Source organism: Tenrec ecaudatus, chromosome 14, assembly GCF_050624435.1.
Source record: "Tenrec ecaudatus isolate mTenEca1 chromosome 14, mTenEca1.hap1, whole genome shotgun sequence".
NCBI lineage: Eukaryota > Metazoa > Chordata > Mammalia > Afrosoricida > Tenrecidae > Tenrec > Tenrec ecaudatus.
The window spans coordinates 37,446,341-37,466,913 of NC_134543.1; the positions used below are offsets into that span (position 1 = coordinate 37,446,341).

Here is a 20,573-nt window from a genome sequence, read left to right on the forward strand (position 1 = left end):
AGGGGAATTACTAACATCAATTATTGTGCCAGGACGACACGACACTGCAGCACTCACACCTATTTTCGTCTATTGGATAGAAGCCTGTAAGACTTGGTTATGATATTAAGTTCTGCGTCTGCTTTTTATGTGTCTACTTCCTTTTACAAAATGTAAGGAAACTAGAAATTCAAAACCTGCCAACTACTTTTCAGTTAGTATCATTTAGAAGTTAATTTTCAAGGCTTTAAGAAGGTCCCACGGAGAATTTTTGATTCAAAGATTATATCTAAAAAGCATTGCAACTGTTTGCAGTTGTCCTTTTATACTATGGTAGCATACAATTTTTGTTGAAAACATTTTACTTGAGTATAAATATAAAACTCTAACCTAGTTCCTACATTCAAAGACAAGGCTGACCGACAGCTTCTGAGAGAACTTGAGAACCATGTCAATGTTAACAAATACCAACAAAGTTCAAGTGGGAGTAATGGTCAGTTTTTAGACTATTATTATATTCAATTTAAACTTGCTCCAAATGCCATTTCACACAGTTCTCATAAAGCATTATTTGCGTATTTGTTGTTTAATTAAATAAAAACTACTTACCCTGAAATCGTCTTTGTCACCTGGTGGTGCTATTGAGTAGGCATTAGACAGCTAACTGTAAGGTCTTTGCCTTAAACCCACCAGCGGCACCATGGGAGAAAGGTGAGGCTATGTGGGCCTATGAAGATTTACACATTTCAGGTCACTGTGAGTCAGAATCGACTTGATGGTAGTGAGAGATTAAGAGTCACCTCCAGACTCATTAGTTTAATCAATGTAGTCAGATTACTTTGCGATCACTCCCACCGAAGCTCAGCTTTTATTAGATAGCACCAACATAACAGATGTAGAATGTGAAGAGGCTAATTAGGTGACTTGCCTAATGTCACACACAAAAACTAACCCCAGGACAGAATTCATTTAATCAACTTCTAAGAAGGGAAAAGAGAAACAGTTGTCCTCATAATGCTGCTGGTGGCCCCGTCATCATCACCACTGCAGGTGCAATGAATTATTTAATGAGGCGCTTCTAGCCAAACTCTGACTCCCACCCGAGGACTTTTTCCTGCATGGATCTGCTAAGATGATGGGGGAAGATACTGACAGGATTCACCTATGAGTCACTGTAACTAGAAGTCTCTGGAATGCCATCCTGAATATAAAAGGCATCTCCCGAGAAGCAGGATCCAGAGCATGGAACAAAGTGGTGGACTTCCCAACCAGAGAGTAAGTAAGAAAAGCTGAGTGCTTTTGAGCAGGAGCCTGGCTTGAGTGGGTGCCTAGGGCAGCTAACTGAGGAAGCCAGGCTTGCTGAGCCTTACAGCAGAGTGGCACACCCCTTTAGGCATAGCGGACCCGAAAGATCTTTGCAACAAGCCCTGATAAACAACTCAATGCCGAGCATTCTCACTACCACTACAACTTATTAACTTCCTTAATAAGCCCTTTAAACGTGAACACTGTGAGCTTTGTGTAGCCTCCGCAACGGACATTAGTGTAAGACTTAACAGAGTCTGCTAGGAACCAAAGTTCTTCCATGTTTGCCCCTAAGCCTAAAATTCTGCCCCGAGGCTGACCCTGCAAAAGTGCTGTACAAACAGGCAACCAGCAGACCAAGGACTGACCATCACAAGGAATCAGTGCACAATGAGTGATGAGGACCAAAAATGACTACCTGGAGCTCTCGTGATCAACCAAGAAGACCCCAGTCGGTATTTTTCACAACCCCATATAGTGCATGTATTTTAAAAGTACTTCACAAATACATATTCTTCAAGAAGTTTATTTCTTATACACTCTATGGAATATACAGAAATTTTTCTGATGTGGTAATTTAGAATATGTTATTTAATTTTTTTTAAACTCAACAAATCTAACTTATTCAATAATTTGCATAATTCCAGAGAATTTTGAAAGTCCAATCAGCAATTAAATCATTGCTGGCAAATAAGAACTCTCTTCTGTAATGAAGCTGAAGACCCATAGCTACCCAAGAATATAGACGGGATAGAGCAGAGACTCCCCGCCTTTTCCATACATAAGCAGAGGCCAGAGGCCCTCCAAGCACGTCCCTAGGTATCGAAGAGATCAGACACAGAGGAAAGAGCCGGTAGGCAGAGAAACAGAAAGGGAAAGGCCAACCACAGAACTAGAAAGACTAGCACAAGCCATGGGGTGAACGAGGTAGGAAAGAAGGAGGGCAGGCTGTAAGGGGGTCACTTGCAGAGAGGAAGGCAGAAATAGCAGAGCAAATTTGGTTTGGGTAATAAAGTTCCTATCTGGAAGTTTTTAAAACTATCTGCCCTAAGTTGTGTCATTTTTATCTTACTTGGTTTTCAGTAGATTTCATTTTACGTATCCATCATCGTCATTAACATTTGATATAACACTTAAATCTTGATCATTTAATATTCAGAGGAGACATGATTAAATCATGTCTAAATTACTCATACTTAGCTTTGCAGTACAATTAAGAGAAATATATACAAATATACACCCAAGCCCACAAATCTACCCCCGGAGCTCTTCTCCGCTCTCCTCCTTTTGGCCCTCTCCTGGCAGTCATAAAAGAATGAAGACTTTACGATGGGCCAGAGAAGCAAATCACTGGGGATTATTCTATCAGAAAATTCCATCCTCATTCTTTTGGCCTTAAACTATTGCCATTAAGTGTAAGTCTGGCAACCATATGGGAAAATATTTTAACTGTGAGGATAAATATCTAAATAACCAAAGGAAGCAAAAGAATCATTTCTGGAGATCATTCAAGCAATGGTGTAAGCATCTCTCTCGGACTAGCACTGTTTAGTTTTACTTCTTGCACTCACTTTCCTTCAACATGAAGGCAGTTTCTAGTGCTATACTCTAGCATTAAAATTCTTCCACTTCATTATTTAAATAATACCAATCTGTCTAACATATTCTCAAATTTTTAGATTTCAATCAACTTCATGGCTTTTTTCCTTGAAGCTTTTATGATTTATTCTTCTCCTCTAAACTTTGATCAAATAAAATATTCATATGAACTTATTATCAAGTGTGTAGAAATGATCACTTTCAAGTATGCTGATCTTTCTCTTCTTGCAGTTAGTGTTTCTGAGTCAATTCCAAGTCATGCCAACCCACATGTGCAGAACAGAACTCCTCCACGGTTTCAAGGGTGTGACCTTTTGAAAGTAGCCTTCAACTACCAAGTCAGAAAAATATACACAAAACTCACTTACTGACATCAAGCCAATTCCAATTCATAGTTCAAATTGCCAATCTTTTTGAGTAATAGTTGAGCAATTAACCATTTGCGCCAATCTACCCCTATTTATCTGCTAGATCAAAATTTAAAGTTAAGAAATCTTTGAAATCTTTACTTAAGGCTATACCAGAGGGATGTGATATGGAAACCCCACTATGTGAACTAGGCTCTACCTCAAACACATCTATAACCTGAGGACTTAAGACTGCAACTTCATGGTGCGTGAAATAGCAGGAGACAGTTATACCAAGAGTACTGAACTGCCAGTAGGCAGGCTTTTACTTACTTGGTGTATTAAGGTAAGTATTATTCTGACAGGCCTGTCTGGCACTGTCCCTGAATATTAAGTTTTGCCTAATCACCAACTCCCATTGTTTGTGCAAATAGTGTCCACTCATATAAGGACTTATTCTGTACAAGGGAATCCAGGTATTGCTATATGTAGTTAGCCTGTACTTGCTCAATATCTCTCTCTCTCTCTCTCTCTCTCTCTCTCTCTCTCTCTCTCTCTCTCTCTCTCTCTCTCAATAGTTTTGTAAAATTAGTACCATGGGCTAATCAATGACACTACAAACAGAAGATCCTTTTGCTCCAGGGAGATAATCAATAAGATTCTCTACCATAAATTAACAAGGATGTCTCTAAAATAAAAGAGAAGCAGATATAAAACATAGATTCAGGAATGGATTTGGGGCTCACTTTTAATCCTAGCTCCAATCTAAGAATTACTAGTTCTTATGTCATGGCCCTGCTTGAAGGAAACACAGAAGATATGGGTATTGTATCAACTAATTAAAGGCTAAATAAAATGTGGCATTTTTATACAAGAGCTCTGGGGGTGTAGTAGGTTACAATCTGACTGCTAACCATGAGGTCAGCAGTTAGAAACCACAAGCTGCTTTGTGGAAGACAGATGAAGTGTTTCGTTCCCATTGATAGCCTCAGAAACCCAAAGGGCAATTCTATTCTGTCCTACAGGGTACTATGGGGTGGAATTGACTCAATGGCAATAAGTTTGAGTTTGCTATCTCTATATAATGGAGTATTATTCAGCCATAAAAAGGGGTAAAGTGCTGATTTCATGCCACAACTTGAGAATAACACTGAAACATGCTAAGTGAAAGAAGTCATATATAAAAAACCATCGAATATAATCATTTCATTGTTATGAAAGGTCCAGAATAGGCCATTTCACAGAGACTGAAAGGAGAGTAGTAGTCCTCAGGAGGTGGAGGCGAGGATGATGGGTGATGGAAACCATCTACAAATGCAGGGGGTGAAGGCTGCATAACCTTGAGAATACCCTCTACCTCATATATAAATTCTACCTCAGGAAAGCCACTGTTTTAAAAATAAAGTGAAAACTATTGCTGAGATCCAAACTGTTTCATGAACGACAAGATATGATGGATCTCTCTAGTAGCTTCTGATTCTTAGAAAAGTTCCATTTTATTCACAGCTGCAATGTGCAACAGGCTTAATGTATTTTTAAATGGACAATCCTACAACCGGGGCTCAGAAAAGTTATTTGGTTAGTTCTAATTTTAGCAATTAAATCAAATTTTAAAATTTCAAAAGGTCCTAGGTATGATCAATTTGGTTTGCACTGAGAGTCATTGAAAGAATAGCAATACAGCTTGTTTGGATATATCTTTAGCAATTAAGCAAAAATGTGATAGCTAAAATATTTAATTTTTCAAAAAGTACTGAGTTAAAACTCCAGGTTTCTTAGCACTCTAATTTAGTTATTTATTTTATTCTAAAAGTTGACCTAGAAAAGGTTCACTAAAATCAGCCAAATTGCAAATAACATCAATAGAAAGTCAATTAATGTCATAAAGAAATGTGGAAGAGATTTTCTTTTAAAATATCAACGGCAAGATATTTTTAAGTTTACATGTCCAGAGAATATCTGGTTAAAAAATATATATATACACAAACATACATTAATCAAGATCAATATGTGTGTTATTAATTCTTCTGATTTATCCAATTTAGTTTTCTGCCCGCTTTGTATATCCTTTTTTTCTCCCTCCCCTTCTTGATACTAATAGCACCTAGGGTAGTTTTTAAAGTCTCTAATCAAAATTTTTAAGAATCTCCTTTCTAAACAGAAATACAGCACACTGCTTTCAAGAGCATTCAGCTCATTCCTCCTATTAATTTGATTTTTGAAAATTTAGAACATATGGGTGAGCTTCAAAAAGTTCATGGAAAAATTCAATTAAAAGATACTGGGATTTTTTTTCCCCATTCACTTCCCTTAGACACTGCCAAAATTATGAGTTCTCACATAAAAAAACCAACACTATAGTCAATTAAACATTTCCAATTACATTTTCAATTCTTTTTTAAAAAGTACTTTGACTACTCACAAATAAATGATGATGTATCGTTTGGAAACTGAAGCCCGCATAGAAACAGATCCATCGCCGGATCCCTCCCTCATTTAAAACTAGTTGATGCTGGCTGTGGAAAAGGCTGAGAGGTTGTCTTCTATCATGTGTCAATTAATCAAAATACTGGCAGGGAGACGTATACTATTTCAAGGGAGTATTTCTGGTGTAGTTTGATGTGTTAGCAGATTTTGAGCATGAAAAAAAAAGTTCATTACAAAGCTATTCCACTTCATTTTAAAACAAAAGTTTAAAACTGATTAAGAAGGGACTTTAAAAGTTCGTTACAAAGTGAAACTAAAAGATGACATTTTTACTGTAAGCTTGTTGACACCTCTTCCTTTCTCCAGAAATGGAAGCTACCACTGAACAGCCATCACAGCTTTGTAATTCAGGCCAACTTTTCTCGCCCTCCACAATTAACAGACATTTGTGCAGAAGAGCTTAACACTACATCTAACAGTTATTTCTCAAAATATTAATATTTTCCCATGCCAAAAAAGAATTTCAAATATCTGGAATTATAGCTCAATTCACTTTAAAATAAAATGTGCAAAATGAGCCTTAATTTCAAGAAACACACAAAGGTATTCTTGAAAACCACAATAGACTTAAAAGTAAAAAAAAAAATGCTCCCAGCTGCCCTTCAATCTACACTTATAGCAACGATGCATACATGCATAAATAGGACAAAGAAAACTGTAGAAGCCCTCATAGACTGTCAAATTAGCAAAATCAATTATTTTTCATTAGGAAAATTGACTTAAGCTATATGGTTCTTTTTTTAATCCTTTTATTAGGGGTTCATACAACTCTTATCACAATCCAAACATACATCAATTGTGTAAAGCACATTTTTACATTCATTGCCCTGATCATTCTCAAAACATTTGCTCTCCACTTAAGCCCCTGGCATCAGCTCCTCATTTTTTTCCCCTCCCTCATGAACCCTTGATAATTTATAAATTATTTTGTCATATCTTACACTGTCCGACATCTCCCTTAACCCACTTTTCTGTTGTCCACCCCCCCCAGGGAGGAGGTTGTATGTAGATCCTTGTAATCAGTTCCCCTTTCCACCCCACCCTCCCTCCACCCTCCCGGTATCTTTCACTCTCACCACTGGTCCTGAAGGAATCATCCATCCTGGATTCCCTGTGTACATCCTCTGGTCTAGCCAGATTTGTAAGGTAGAATTGGGATCATGATGGGAGAGAGGGGAAGCATTTAGGAACTAAAGGAAAGTTGTATGTTTCATCATACAACTGGCTTGTCTCCTCCCCCAGACCCTTCTGTAAGGGGATGTCCAGTGGCCTACAAATGGACTTTGGGTCTCCACTCTGCACTCAGCCCCTCATTCAGTATGATATGATTTTTTGTTCTCATAATGTCTGATACCTGCTCCCTTTGACACCTTGTGATCACACAGGCTAGTGCGCTTCTTCCACGTGGGCTTTGTTGCTTCTGAGCTAGATGGCTGCTTGTTTACCTTCAAGCCTTTAAGACCCCGGGCACCATCAGCTTTCTTCACCACATTTGCTTATGCACCCATTTGTCTTCAGCGATCATACCAGGAAGGTGAGCATACAATGATATGATTTTTTTTTGTTCTTTGATAACTGATCCCTTCAAGCTATATGGTTCCTTAGTGTAATTAAATAAATATTCTCTATTAGAGGATGCACAGGAGCCCTGTGATGCACAGTGGTTACTCACTGGGCTGTGATCCACATGGTCGGCAATTCAAAACCACCAGCAGCGGCTTCTAGGGAGGAGTCCACTTTCTACTTTGGAAAAGGCTTACAGTCTCAGAAACCCACTGGGAGTCTAGATGAGTCAGCAATGACTCGACGCGAGTGAGTTTGGCTTTTTGGTATTATGTGATGCAGAAGAAGAAAGTGGAAAAAATACAATCATCTTAAAGAAATCAAACAGAAAACCAAAAGAACCCATCCAGACTCGGGCTGTATATTTAAAGATACTTCCAAAAGTTTGTAGGAAAATTAACTAAAAGACAATGAAATTACAGACTTTTTGAAGGCTCTTTTTATCACAATGAGGAACTTCTTCAAGACACAAAGAATATTTCAATAAAAAATAAGGGATAGTGGAAGATGAGGACCTGTAAAAGCAATCAGGAATGAAGTAATTTTACTCTAACAGAACTCTTAGAGAAAAAAAACTCTTTAATATAAAGGTATGCTTTTTGATGCCGTCTCTATGTTTTCATGAAGGAGCCCTGGTGGCACAGTGGTTACTGTCGGGCTGCTATCCACATGGTCTGCAGTTTGAAACCACCAGCAGCTCCTCAGAGAAAGACAGGACTTTCTACTTCCATAAACAATCTTGGGGGTTGCTATGCGTCAGCATTGACTTGTTGGCAGTGAGTAGTTGTTGCTAACAGTGTCTGAAGATATTTAGCTGACTTCGCTCTCCTGTAGCACTTCTATGATTCCTAAAACATGGAAGCATGCACAAATGCTTTCTGTCAAGAAAGTCTTTGTGTTACTCTTTGGCACAGGAACGAGACAAGCATGACCTTTAATCACCAATCTTATTCAAAATGTCCTAGCTAGACCACTACAGCGAGAAAGGAAATGAGTTTCCCAAACTGGAAAGGAAGAAGTAAAACTATCCTAATTTACAGATGCCATGATCCTACACATAAAAAGTAATTTCAAGAAATTCACAAGAAAGTTCCCAGATCTAATAGAAGGAAATGACCAGGTATAAAATCAACACACAAAAAATCAGGTTCCTCAACATAGACAAGGAGTACTTTGAAAATTATATATATAATTTAGATTTAGTCTCCAAAAGGATAAAATACCTAGTAATAAACCTAATCAGGGACATAAAAGGCTTACATGAGAAAAATTGTAAAACACTATTGCAAGGAAATAAGAATGATATACATAAATGGAAAAATTCATTCCATGCTCGTGGTTTGGAAGACTTGAGCATTTTGAAAATGTTAATAGTACCAAAAAGAGATCATTTGATTTAATGAAATTCAAATACAAAGTCCAACAGCATACTTCATAGTATTAAAGTTTAAATTTTTAACGTACAATTTTATTTATAAAGAGACCCTGCATACATAAAATAATACTAAAGGACAAATTAGGAGGCTTTGTACTTCCTAATCTCAAAACTTACTATGCTTACTATGGTCATAGTTATCAAAAGAGTCTGACACTGGTTCAAAGACAGACACATAAACCAACTCAACAGAACTGAGAGCCTAGAAGTAAATCCATCCAGCCATGGGCAGCTGATCTTTAATAAAGGCTCAGTCCATTCAATAGGAAGAAGCAGTTGGACAGAGAATCAACAGCAGCAAAAAATAAACCTGAGTATGATGCATAAGACATCACCACCCAGAAATCAACCCACTTAATGCCGTATTCAAAGTCAAACAATGAAAAGAAGTAGTCTCCTTTAACAAATGGTGCTGGCAAACTGGCTACTACAAAAAAATGAATCAGGATCCAAGCACCATGCACAAAACAAAGCAAAATGGATCAAAGACAACCTTAAAACTATCATGTTTTTGGAAGCTAGCATAATCAAACTCCAACAGGAAAAACCAAACTCACTGCCATTGAGTGGATTCCGACTCATAGGCACATGTTATAGGAGTAGAAAACCTGTCTGTCTCCTGCGGAGCAGCTGGTAGTTTCGAAAGGCTGAGCCCTGTGCAAAACCACTACCCGACCAAGGCTCTACCAGGCCACGAGGAGCCTAATTTTCACCACAAATTCACAGACTGAAGATAAATTAGTAAGTAGGACTATCAAATCTTGAATACTTAAGCACATCAAAGACCACCAAGAGAGTAAAAAGAGAACCTGGGGGCTGGGGGAAACCTTTGCAAAGGACACATCTGATAAGGACACGTCTCATCTCTCTACAATTGGTGAAAATGTCAACACAACCACAAAAAGACAAGCAAGGCAATTAAACAGATGATTTAACTCTCTAAGGCACAATCTCTCCATCTTCTAAGTATGTTATAGTATGCCTGACGAGGTGATCGAATGGTTAAGGCGATGGACTGCTAATCCATTGTGCTCTGCACGCATGGGTTCGAATCCCATCCTCATCGGTTTGAGGAGCTTTTCTTAAATCCTCTGTTGGATCAAGTAACCAAATGCACCATTTCCTTTTGATGAGTTAATTAATTACCAATGAACTGTATGTGTTGATCAGTTTGTCTTCCTAGTTGAGTAGCCCCTGCAAATCAGGACAATTATCATCCCTCTGGAGGATTTACAGTAAATATGTGATAGTAGCCTATTAATGGAATTATTGTGGGTATTACATAGTGTTTGTTTAATCACCTAGTAGAGAGCTCAGCAAACACGTGCATAAAGAGTAAAACAACAAATCCCACCCTCTGTTAAAAGAGCAGCAGCAATTCTTTTTTCATACTGACAAATAAAAGTGCCAAGAAATAAAATACTAAAGCTAGCTTGTTTTAACAGAAGCACAAATTAATATATAAGCCAGCATCTCTCAAACTGAGCTCCACCGAGTCCAAACTATAATTCAGTGAGCAGCCTTGTGTGCACAAGAAAGGGGGCACTCAGCTCAACCTGCAAAGATGTCAACCTCTCTTAGAGAATGATAATGCCTATTCGCACATTAAAGGCTCCAAACATTTTTGTAAGCAGAAACTGTTACTTTATTTAACCCATTGGTCTCTAAATTTAATTAATTAGAGGGGGGCAGGGAGGGAAAAAAATGAGGAGCTAATACCAAGGGTTCAAGAAAGAAAATGTTTTGAGAATGATGATGGCAACAAATGTACAAAGATGCTTGACACAATGGATGGATGGATGGATGGATGGATGGATGGATGGATGGATTGTGATGAGTTATATGAGCCCCCAATAAAATGATTAAAAAACAAAAAAGAAGAGAGGGGCATATAGTCTATGTTGATGCCATATAAACAGCAGTCATTAATGTAAGAAATCTTGTCACTCATTAATGTAAGCAATCAAATAGATTTTAGGTTATTCATATTAACTTATTTTACAAAATTTAAGGAAACTAGAAAGTCAAAATCTGACAACTACTTTTCAGTAAGTAGCATTTAGGTGACTTCAAGGTTTTAAATGTAAGCTGCCATGGAAATTTTCTAACTCAAAGACTATATTTAAAAAACAGGTTAAAGTGAATGAATTTGAGCCATATGCTTTGGCTTTACCTGGCTCGTATATACAAAGAACTGATCTTGGTCTAGAATTCAAATGTGTCATTATTTACACTCTCTTACACCACTTCTCCTTCCCGTTTAGGTAAAAGCATAAGCTAAACTAAAAAAACATTTTTTTCACTTACCTAATATTTTCACAGCACAATGAGGACTTTCTAAGACAATCCCTTCTTCTGTATCAAATATAGGGTTATCTATTCCAGTCTTTGGAGGAATTTGGGCTAGTTTCTTAAGTCTCATAGAAGAATTAAGGTCAAGTTCTTGTTTTTTCCCTTCTTCCTCTCGCCTACGCCTCATGTCTTCCTGTTGTTGCCGAATGCGTTCCAACTGTGCGCTTCTCCGTACTGGCATCATCCTGGTGCCCAAATCTCCGGGGCAGTCAACAGCCATCTCTCGGTGCTTCTGATGTTCCTCTGGTGATGCAAGATCAACATTTTTTACTCCGTTGTCTGATTCCTCTGTAACATGCCCATTCATATGAGATGTTGTCATGGTTACTTATAAACACCTGTACCACTTTTTATAAATCAATTTTTCCTATAAAGCCAATTCTCTTGATTCTGTAGTATAAATTCCATGTTACTTCAAAAAAACACACACAAAACTTCTCACATAATAAGGCTATGAAAAAATATCCATGAAGGAAATCTAAGGGAAAAGATGAAGGGGAAAAAAAGTGTAAGAATCACAATACAAAAACAAATTTCACGCAGTTAATTTCTACTCTCACACAACACAGAATGTATCTCCTGAATATACACTGTTATTTTGTTATATGGATTGAGTACTTTCCAAGATTTTAGATTCTGATTCTACAACTTTCTCTAGCTTTATGATTTGAGGCCAACTGGTCACCCTCTTTGAAGAACCTCAGATTCAGATTTCTCATAAGATTGTTGGGAGTTTTAAATGTTTTGCGTGTTAAAACTAAAAATATATCATTGTTAGTATTAATTTTATTCTCTTATTATCCTTTGAAATATTCTAGACAAGAAAAATGTTTTACTGGGCAGGCTTTTCATTAAGCTATCTCTCCATCATAAAAATAGGTAGACTATTTATATATGTATAAGCCCACATATTAAATCTAAATCTAATTAATCTTCATCCAGTCAAGGCTTCAAAAATATTTACAATAATAAGCCTACTTCCTCCTTGAGTTGAGCATCACTTTATTAAGAGGGTTGGTTAAAGAATGATGCCAACTAAGCAAAAGTTATTTTCGTCTGATAATAGTTCTGATGCCAGCTAATCTTCTCTCAAACAAACATCCAGTGCAGCGGTTCTCAACGTGTGGGTCGCGACCCCACTGGGGTTCATATACCCTTCATAGGGGTTTGCCTACCATTGGAAAACACATATTTCCGATGGTCTTAGGAATTGAGATACCACTCCTCTCTCCGTCTCCAGGTGTGTCCGCCCACATGCAGACAAGCCCACACACGAGTACCCAGCATGAAGACTGTTACCCATCCTACACCATACTTCAAGACAAAATTTCATTTGTTTATCATTAGAAATAAGTATTTCACAACATACAATTACATATTATTTTGTGATGAATCACTATGCTTTAAGTATGTTCAATTTGTAACTATGAAAATATACCCTGCATATCAGATATTTACAGTACAATTCATAACGGCAGCAAAATGACAGTTATGAAGCAGCAACAAAAACAATTTTATGGTTGGGGGTCACCACAACATGAGGAACTGTATGAAAGGGTCGCGGCATGAGGAATCTTGAGAACCACTGCTCGAGCATGACAGCGACAAGTACTGAGGACCTGGCCTACCATGAAAACCACCAGGCTCAACAGACAAATACATGGATGCAAGCTACACGACCAACAGAATTACAGTTTCACGTGAATTTTAGGAGATTCTTCTGACTTTCATCTAAATTTAGCTCCTCTATTTTATAGCTACAGTGATTTACGCATCGATACCTTATTTACCATTAGATTGCTTTCTTTTTCATTACAATCTTCAAATTGTTAGGCAATGATTAAGCTTCATATGTTGATTACAAGAACACACAAATTCAGCTAATTTAATGATTTCATTACAAGTAAGCAAAATTTGTATGGGAGTTATTGCATTTATGTGCTTAATTTTAATTTTGAAAATCTAGGAGTATACATACGCCCAGAAAGTTAAGCTTTCTCTATACAAAATGTACTGGTATTAAAAAATCAAAGTTAAGAATGAGTAATGTATTTTCACTTCATATTTATACACCACAAAATTTTTTGTGTGATATTAAAAGTGTCATCTTAAAAACTTTCAGACAGTACGGTTCCTTAGTCACTTAAAGACCATGGGAGCGAAAACAGGTCAGGTGATCACGGTCAAGGTGCTCACGTTTAGACTGTTATCATTCTGCTCTATCTGCAGCTACTCTCTTCCTCTGGGGGGGGGGGGACTCTGCAACCTGATAATAATCCGCTTAAAATTCCATGTGATCATCTCCCTTGGAGAGTTCACAGCCCACTGGAAAAGAATACAAAGGAAATAAATGATGGCCCTCTCCCACAGTTGGTCTCGCCTCACTACCCGTTGCTTATTAGCACAATAAAATACCTACACGAAATGCCTAATAAATACTTGTTGAACTGAATTTTAAAATGACAACACAGGCTGCACAGAGTGGATTCTAAAATTCAGTCTGTAGTAACAGTGGCAGGAAACACTTATAATATAAGAACACACTGGGCTTTTTTTAGCTATATTTCAAATAACAATGAAAAATTACCCAGATTTAAATTCTAATCTAGTCAGCTAGAAGGGTACGTGGCAGGCGAGGGGAAACATATGGCCACCCGGAAGGTGGAGAATGAGGGTAAAGGCAATTTCAGAAAGGTGACTACAATGCAGGAAAACCAGATGGGACAATGGGAGGATGCAGAGTAACATGTGACTAGAAAGGTCATCAATGGGCTAAATGGAGATGTGTTCAGAGGTAAAAGAGTTTTTTACCTGACCCCCCAAAATAGTTAAGAATCACTAAAGAAGTTTAAGCAGGAGAGGATTACATTCAATTTTATAGAAAATATAAAGGCTAAAGTGGGGAGGATTGCCTCAAAGATGGCAATGGAAGGTTTAAAGCAGCGGTTCTCAACCTGTGGGTCGCAACTCCTTTGGGGGCCGAACAACCCTTTCACAGGGGTCGCCTAAGACCATCGGAAAACACATTTCCGATGGCCTTAGGAACTTAGGAACTGAGATACCACTCCTCTATCCATCTCCAGGCGGGTCCGCCCATCTACGAGTACCTGGCGTGATGACATCATCGCGCCAACCCCATCACATACACCCCGTACAAATACAGGTGTATGAGACAGGGTTGGCACCATAAGGTACCTATGCAGACCAGTCACACATGTAGAAAGCAGCTATTCTGTTAAAAGCAGCTACTGTGTTGAAAGCTGCAGTACTGGAGGAAAACGAACCTTCATAAATTATAATTACTGGGTAAATGTAAAATCATGTACTGTAAAATCATCAACTACTGAAAATATATATATATATATATATATATATCTGTACCATGGGGACTTAATTTGGATGCTGATCAGTCTTTTTATATTCACCTGTGGTTATGTTCAATTTGTAATAATGAAAATACATCCTGCATATCAGATACTGACATTATGATTCATAACAGCAGCAAAATGACAGTTATGAAGTAGCAACGAAAATAATTTTATGGTTGGGGGTCACCACCACATGAGGAACTGTATTAGAGGGTCGTGGCATGAGAAGGTTGAGAATCACTGGTTTAAAGGCAGCTGTAAGAAACAGGATCCTGCCTGATGCAAGGGGCTTAAGTGGAGAGCAAATGCCTTGAGAATGATTGGGGCAGGGAATGTATGGGTGTGCTTTATACAATTGATGTATGTATATGTATGGATGGTGATAAGAGTTGTATGAGTCCCTAATAAAATGTAAAAAAAGAAAAGAGGAGAAAAAAATGATTAGGGCAAAGACTGTACAGATGTGCTTTATACAATTGATGTATGTATAAGTATGAACTGTGATAAGAATTGTATGAGCCTCTAATAAATTGTTAAAATTATTAAAAAAAAAAAAAAAAGAAACAGGATCCTGAATTAAGACAGTCAGAGAAACGTATTTAAGAAACAGGACAAAAATCAATAAAACTTGGTGTGATGTCTACATTCATATACGAGAAATAAAATGACAGGACAGTAGGACAGTAGGGCAAGGATGAAGAGGAGGTTGTAGAAATAGTAATAGCAAGTACAACTAACATTTACTAGGTACTTCTTTATGTGCCAAATAAAATTCTAAACGCCTCACACAGTGAAATATGTATTCACTGATTTAACTCCAGAAATAGGTTCAAACAGGCCTCTCTTACAGAGTGAGGATTGGAGGCTAAGGTAGGCCTTGAAGAAGAGGAAAGAGGAATAAGGAAGGAGAAAAATGACATGGAAAAAGTACAAGAAGGTTAGTTTCATTAGTCAGTTTGTACAAAAGAGCAGTGGAAGCGATAGGCAGAAAACTTGGTTGCATACAGTGAATGAAAGGTCTTAGATGTAAGTCTTAACTCTCTAGGCATAAGAACACTATCAAAGATTTTGAAGAGCAATGATTTAGACAAATATCTAACTGAGCATTTATCCCTGGCTAGGAACCTGGGTTATAGAAACAGGATCCCTGCCCACACTTGTCTATCTAAATGTCCCATACAGATCCAAAAAATTTTAAATCCACCATTAAAATTCATATCGAATGCCACAGCTTTGGCATTAAACACACAATCTATGAAATTTTCAGCTTATATATAAAGCAAATGCATACAATAGTCCCTGTCCAAAGAGATTCCATTCCACCTCTCAAATAACTTTTCATCATACATAAGCCTGACATAGGACTGAATGAATGACTTTTTTTTATGCAAATAGTAGGCCAGGTAATCTGCTTCAGAAGATGACAACCTTAAAAATCCTATGGAGTTCTCTACACACACAGGACTGTCAGCAGTCAGAATCGACTTGAAGGCAACCAACAATATAAAACTAATGCAATGACGAGTTACTGACCCCAAGGTATTCCTTCCTTCTCAGTCCAAGCGCCTTAAAGATCCACATTGCAAATCCTTACCAGAATCCCTGTTCCCCATACCCTCCTAAAAATCAATTTTTAAAAATGTATTTTTGAACTATTGCTAACGAGCCGATTTCAACTCATGGTGACCCTACAAAACAGAGAACTGCTGCAGAGGGTTTCCAGGCTGTAAACCTTTATGGAAGCAGGCTGCTACATCCCACAGAGCACTGGTGAGTACAGCCAGCCAGCCTTTTGGTCAGTAGTAGCCAAGTGCTCTGACCACTGTGCCACCCTTCAAACTCCTTGGGGAGAAAGGGCTTTGCTTGTGTGAATTAGCTAGGAGAGTAAAGGGAAGCTAAATAAGCTGCACTGGGGACAGGCAAATGACCGAGGAGGGGGGTCCTCAAATAGCCTGAGGGTTTCAGGACCGTCAAAGCTCAGTATCAAGAAGCAGACCCACTGGTGTATGAGCTGTGGAACATGACATATTAGCAGGAAGACAATTTCCTCTGGATAATTTTCCTGATTTCTAAGCAAAAACAAATACAAAAATATACTTCATATGCATAAAGCAGTTAGTTTACACTAATGTCCAGAACTCCAGAATTTTTTCAACTCATCCATTCTTCCCTTCGCAGCTGGGAAGTCTCGTTTTAAGTGAACAGCATTCCTCAGACATGCTAAGTGGATGGACTGTTTGCTTCCATAGAAACAGCTTTGTCAGCTAGCTGAGGACTCAGGCCAAGAACAGTGAAAAGAACTTACATCATTCAAATAAGACAGACCTTGTCCGCTAGCCTCGTAGTTTCTTTTCTTTGGTTTTTCACAGAATTCAGGCTTTCTGGGTCTGCAAAATAGAAAAGTGAGATGATTAATCAAGTATAAAAGTATCCAATGTTCTTTTCCCAGAAGGAAAAGGTGACAGGTTAATCTAATGATAATTCTGGTCACAGATCACTGTAGTTTCTTGGCAGGAAGCTGTAAAAAACCTATCTACACCTATGTATCTAATGGGCATAACGTAAACTTAATGTCAATAATGTAAATCAATGATGGAAGAAAGATAATCAGTTGAAAAGCTTTTTAAAATGCTATCAACCATTTTATCAGGTTTTAAAAATGATGCTTTTTGGCCTCGAAAGACTCCAACAAATGGCAGTTTTTGTTTGTGTAACTACAATGCTGTATCAATTTTTAACAACTAACAATTTGTGATTCCAAGAAAAAAAGAAATTAAGAATCCAAAAACAATATTTTTGATACAGGAACCACACAGTTAATTAGAGAAGTAATATTTGTGCTGTAATAAAGACCATGAAAGAGAATTCTGCGCTAATGGAACTTACATTTGGTAGAATAACATAAATAAGAAGCAAACAAATCAATAAGATGAACTACAATAAAAGGCTAGAGGGAGAATAAAACAGTACAGATCAGGCAAAATAGACAAGATGGTTAAGGAATATCTATTGTAAGAGGCAATATTTGAATTAAATGACATAGATTAGCCATGTAAAGATCCAGAAATAGAAAGGTTCCAGATTGAGGGGCAGACAGCAAATTGCCATACAGAGAGTCCCTCAACATCTCAATTTCACTGTATCCTAAACTGACTTCAATTCCTTTCCTACTTCAGGCAGGCTTTGGGTTGTAAATAAATGTGTCTTTAACTTTAATTCAGAGTTAAGTGGGAACAGGTGCCTTTTTCTTATACAGCCTTGCTGTCAAAGTATCATTAAGGAGCCTGCTGGTGCTGTGAGCTGCTAACTACAAGTCATTGGTTCAAACCCACCAAGAGCTTTTCTGGGGACAAATGGGGCTACCTGCTCCTGTACCAAGATACAACTTTGGAAACTCTACATAGAGTTGCTATGTGTCAGAATCAACTCGCTGGCAGCTAGTGAAGTGTCATTTCATGCTTTGATAGTATTAAGCATTGGGCTACTAACTACAAAGTCAGTGGTTCAAATCCACCAGCCACTCCCAAGGGCAAAGATGAGGCTGTCTGCTTCCATAAATACACACAGTCTCAGAAATGCAGAGTGGACAGTTCTACCCTGCACTATAGAGTAGTTGGCTATATGTCAGAATCGACTTGATGGCATTGAGTTTGGTTACGCCTTTTCTATGATTCAAAAGTTGCATGTACACTAAGTTGAATGTGATTAAAAAAATTAGTTTGGCGTAAGGGTTGTTCAATCATTTCAAAGTGATGGCAAATTATCCTGGTATTGAAGGACAAATAGTTGTCCCTCAGGGGAAGATGAGGCTGTCTACTCCCTTTAAGACTTAAAGTACTGTGGAAAAACTCTAGGAGGGTATGGAAATCAACCTGATGGTTTAGTTATGGTCTTGTCCCTAAGTCCTAGCACAATATAGGACCACTATCTCCAAATTTTTATATTCTTCGGGTGGCAAGATCTTAAGATTTCACAATATTTTTAAATCCACCATCCTAAATTAAAGTCACTCTTCTCTCATCTAAATTGTCTTAGCAGTTTGATTTCCATTTCCTCCCTAACTGTCCCCAGTCCCATGTGACTAAAACATTCCCTTTCCCAAGTCCCAATTCAAATACTGTCTAGGAAATCATTCCTATTTTACTCAGCAAAGCATTAATTCTCTTTTCTCTGAATTCCCATAATTTCATCCATATCAGTAAAGGACAGGAAAAGGGAATAACAAATAAGACAGAGAACAAAATAAAATTGGAAGAAGTTTAAAAATATAAACTATCACACTAAGCATAACATATTGACTCTTGCTATTTAAGACATGTTGTCTGATAATGTTAATTCTCACTCATAACAACCTGAGGTTATAAGTTTTTATGTACGCAGATAGGCTCATCTTTCTCATGAGGAGCAGCTGTAGGGTCATTTATAAGGGGAAGAAACATTAACAGGAATAAAATCCAACAAAATAGAACCCAAGTTCCCACATTTTCAAAAAGCAAAAATACCTGAATAGGGAAAGGATGATCTTTTCAACAAATGGTGCTGTGGCAAGCGGATAGCTACATTGGTGGGAGGGGGGGTTTGAAACTATACAAGTGGAAAGCAAATATTTTGAGAATGATGAGAGCAATGAGTGTACAAATGTGCTTGACACAATTGATGTTTGTGTGAAATGTTATGAGTTGTATGAGCCCCCAATAAAATGATTTTTTAAAAATTAGACTCCACAAAAAAAGCAAGGCACGGGGGGGGGGGAAATCTTTGTGGCTTGACTTAGGCAAAGATTTTTAAAATAAAAGATATAAAAGGCGCAAACCATCAAAAGGAAACAAGGCAGGTTCAACTCATCAAAACTATAAACATTGCTTCATTAAAAAAAAGCGAAGAAGATGAAAAGGCAAGCTAGAGACAGTTTTCATCAACATATGAAGAATCCCCGCTGTCACTGTCAGAGTGCTCTTAACTAGCTGCAGCCTTAAGTACAACATAATAAAATGTTGCTCAGTAATGCGCCATCTTCACCATCAATGGAATGTCTGAATACAAAAGAATCTTACAATGATAGGAAGTCAAAAAGAGCTGCTGGGAGCCACTGACAACAAGAATGATGACAAAGTTACTGTATATACTCAAGTATAAGCCGACCAGAGTATCAGCAGAAGCACCTAATTTTACCACAAAAACTGCATTAAACATGTGCTGAAAAACTCAGCCTATACGTGAGTATATACAGTAATTTTGTCAGAATGCTATCCTATTGGGCAGGTAAAAACTATTTACTGTTGTGCTAATTCATGGCAAGGGTAAAAAAAAATTTAATAGTAAGTAGAAAAATTATAAGATATTTGCCTACTTCACCAAGGAAAACAAAGGGTAAAAATAAATTTTTGTATACTTAATATTTTTATTAGGGTTGTGCAAAATAAAACCACAATGAAATAGTGGCATAAGGAAAGACATAGATCAAGAGAATAGAAATGAATCGAGAAGTATGTTCAGATTTTTGTAGTGAACTGATTTTCAACCAGGATGCCAAAACCATTCAACTGGGGAGTGGCGATATGGTCTTTTCAACAAATGGTCCTGGAACAATGTCTAACCAAATCTCAAAGAATGAAGCTGGATTCTTACATTACACCATACATAAAAATTAACTCAACATGTAAAAAAGATAAATGTCACAGCAAAGATAAAAAATCTCTCTTAGAAGAAAGCACAGACATACAGCTTTGTGACCCTGGGTTAGGCAATGGTTTCTTGGATATATTAAAAGCATAAGCAGATTACATCAAATAGCAAACAGAGATATGAAGAAATGCTTACTCCTCGAACCAGGAAACCACTTTACACCAGCAGGAACAGTCAAGGCCCAAAAAATCAGAACAACAAAACGCTGGAGAGGTTGCAAAGAGGTTAACTGGATCCTCAAACATTGCTGATGGGTTTGTAAGTATGTATAAGCACTATGGAAAGTGATGTGGCCATACCTAAAACTGGGAATAGAAATTCTATATGATCCATCAATACCTCTGCTGACTATGTACTCTAAAAAAGTAAGAGCCAGAGCAAGAACTGCTAGCTACCTCTAGATTCTACAGTTCACATGACCAAGAGGCTGGAAACAGCCCAACTATCAAGAGC

The 20,573-nt window shown here is 37.7% G+C and overlaps 1 protein-coding gene and 1 non-coding gene across 5 annotated transcripts in view; one reads left to right on the forward strand and one right to left on the reverse strand.

Annotated features, from left to right (window-relative positions):
- PALS1 (protein associated with LIN7 1, MAGUK p55 family member) overlaps positions 1–20,573 on the reverse strand; it is a 97,917-nt gene that overhangs the window by 47,658 nt on the left and 29,686 nt on the right. The window contains exons 2-3 of one of the 4 annotated variants that reach the window (XM_075530681.1): positions 16,761–16,822; positions 11,023–11,310 (exon numbers count right to left, since the gene is read on the reverse strand). In XM_075530681.1, the coding sequence (XP_075386796.1) occupies positions 11,023–11,287 (265 nt within the window). In that variant the 5' untranslated portion in view covers positions 11,288–11,310; positions 16,761–16,822. Of the gene's footprint in view, positions 1–11,022; positions 11,546–16,740; positions 16,823–20,573 lie in introns of all 4 variants that reach the window. The other 3 variants (XM_075530679.1, XM_075530680.1, XM_075530678.1) reach the window with 3 other exon arrangements.
- TRNAS-GCU (transfer RNA serine (anticodon GCU)) lies at positions 9,700–9,781 on the forward strand. Its single transcript has one exon. It is a non-coding gene; the product is annotated as a tRNA-Ser (tRNA).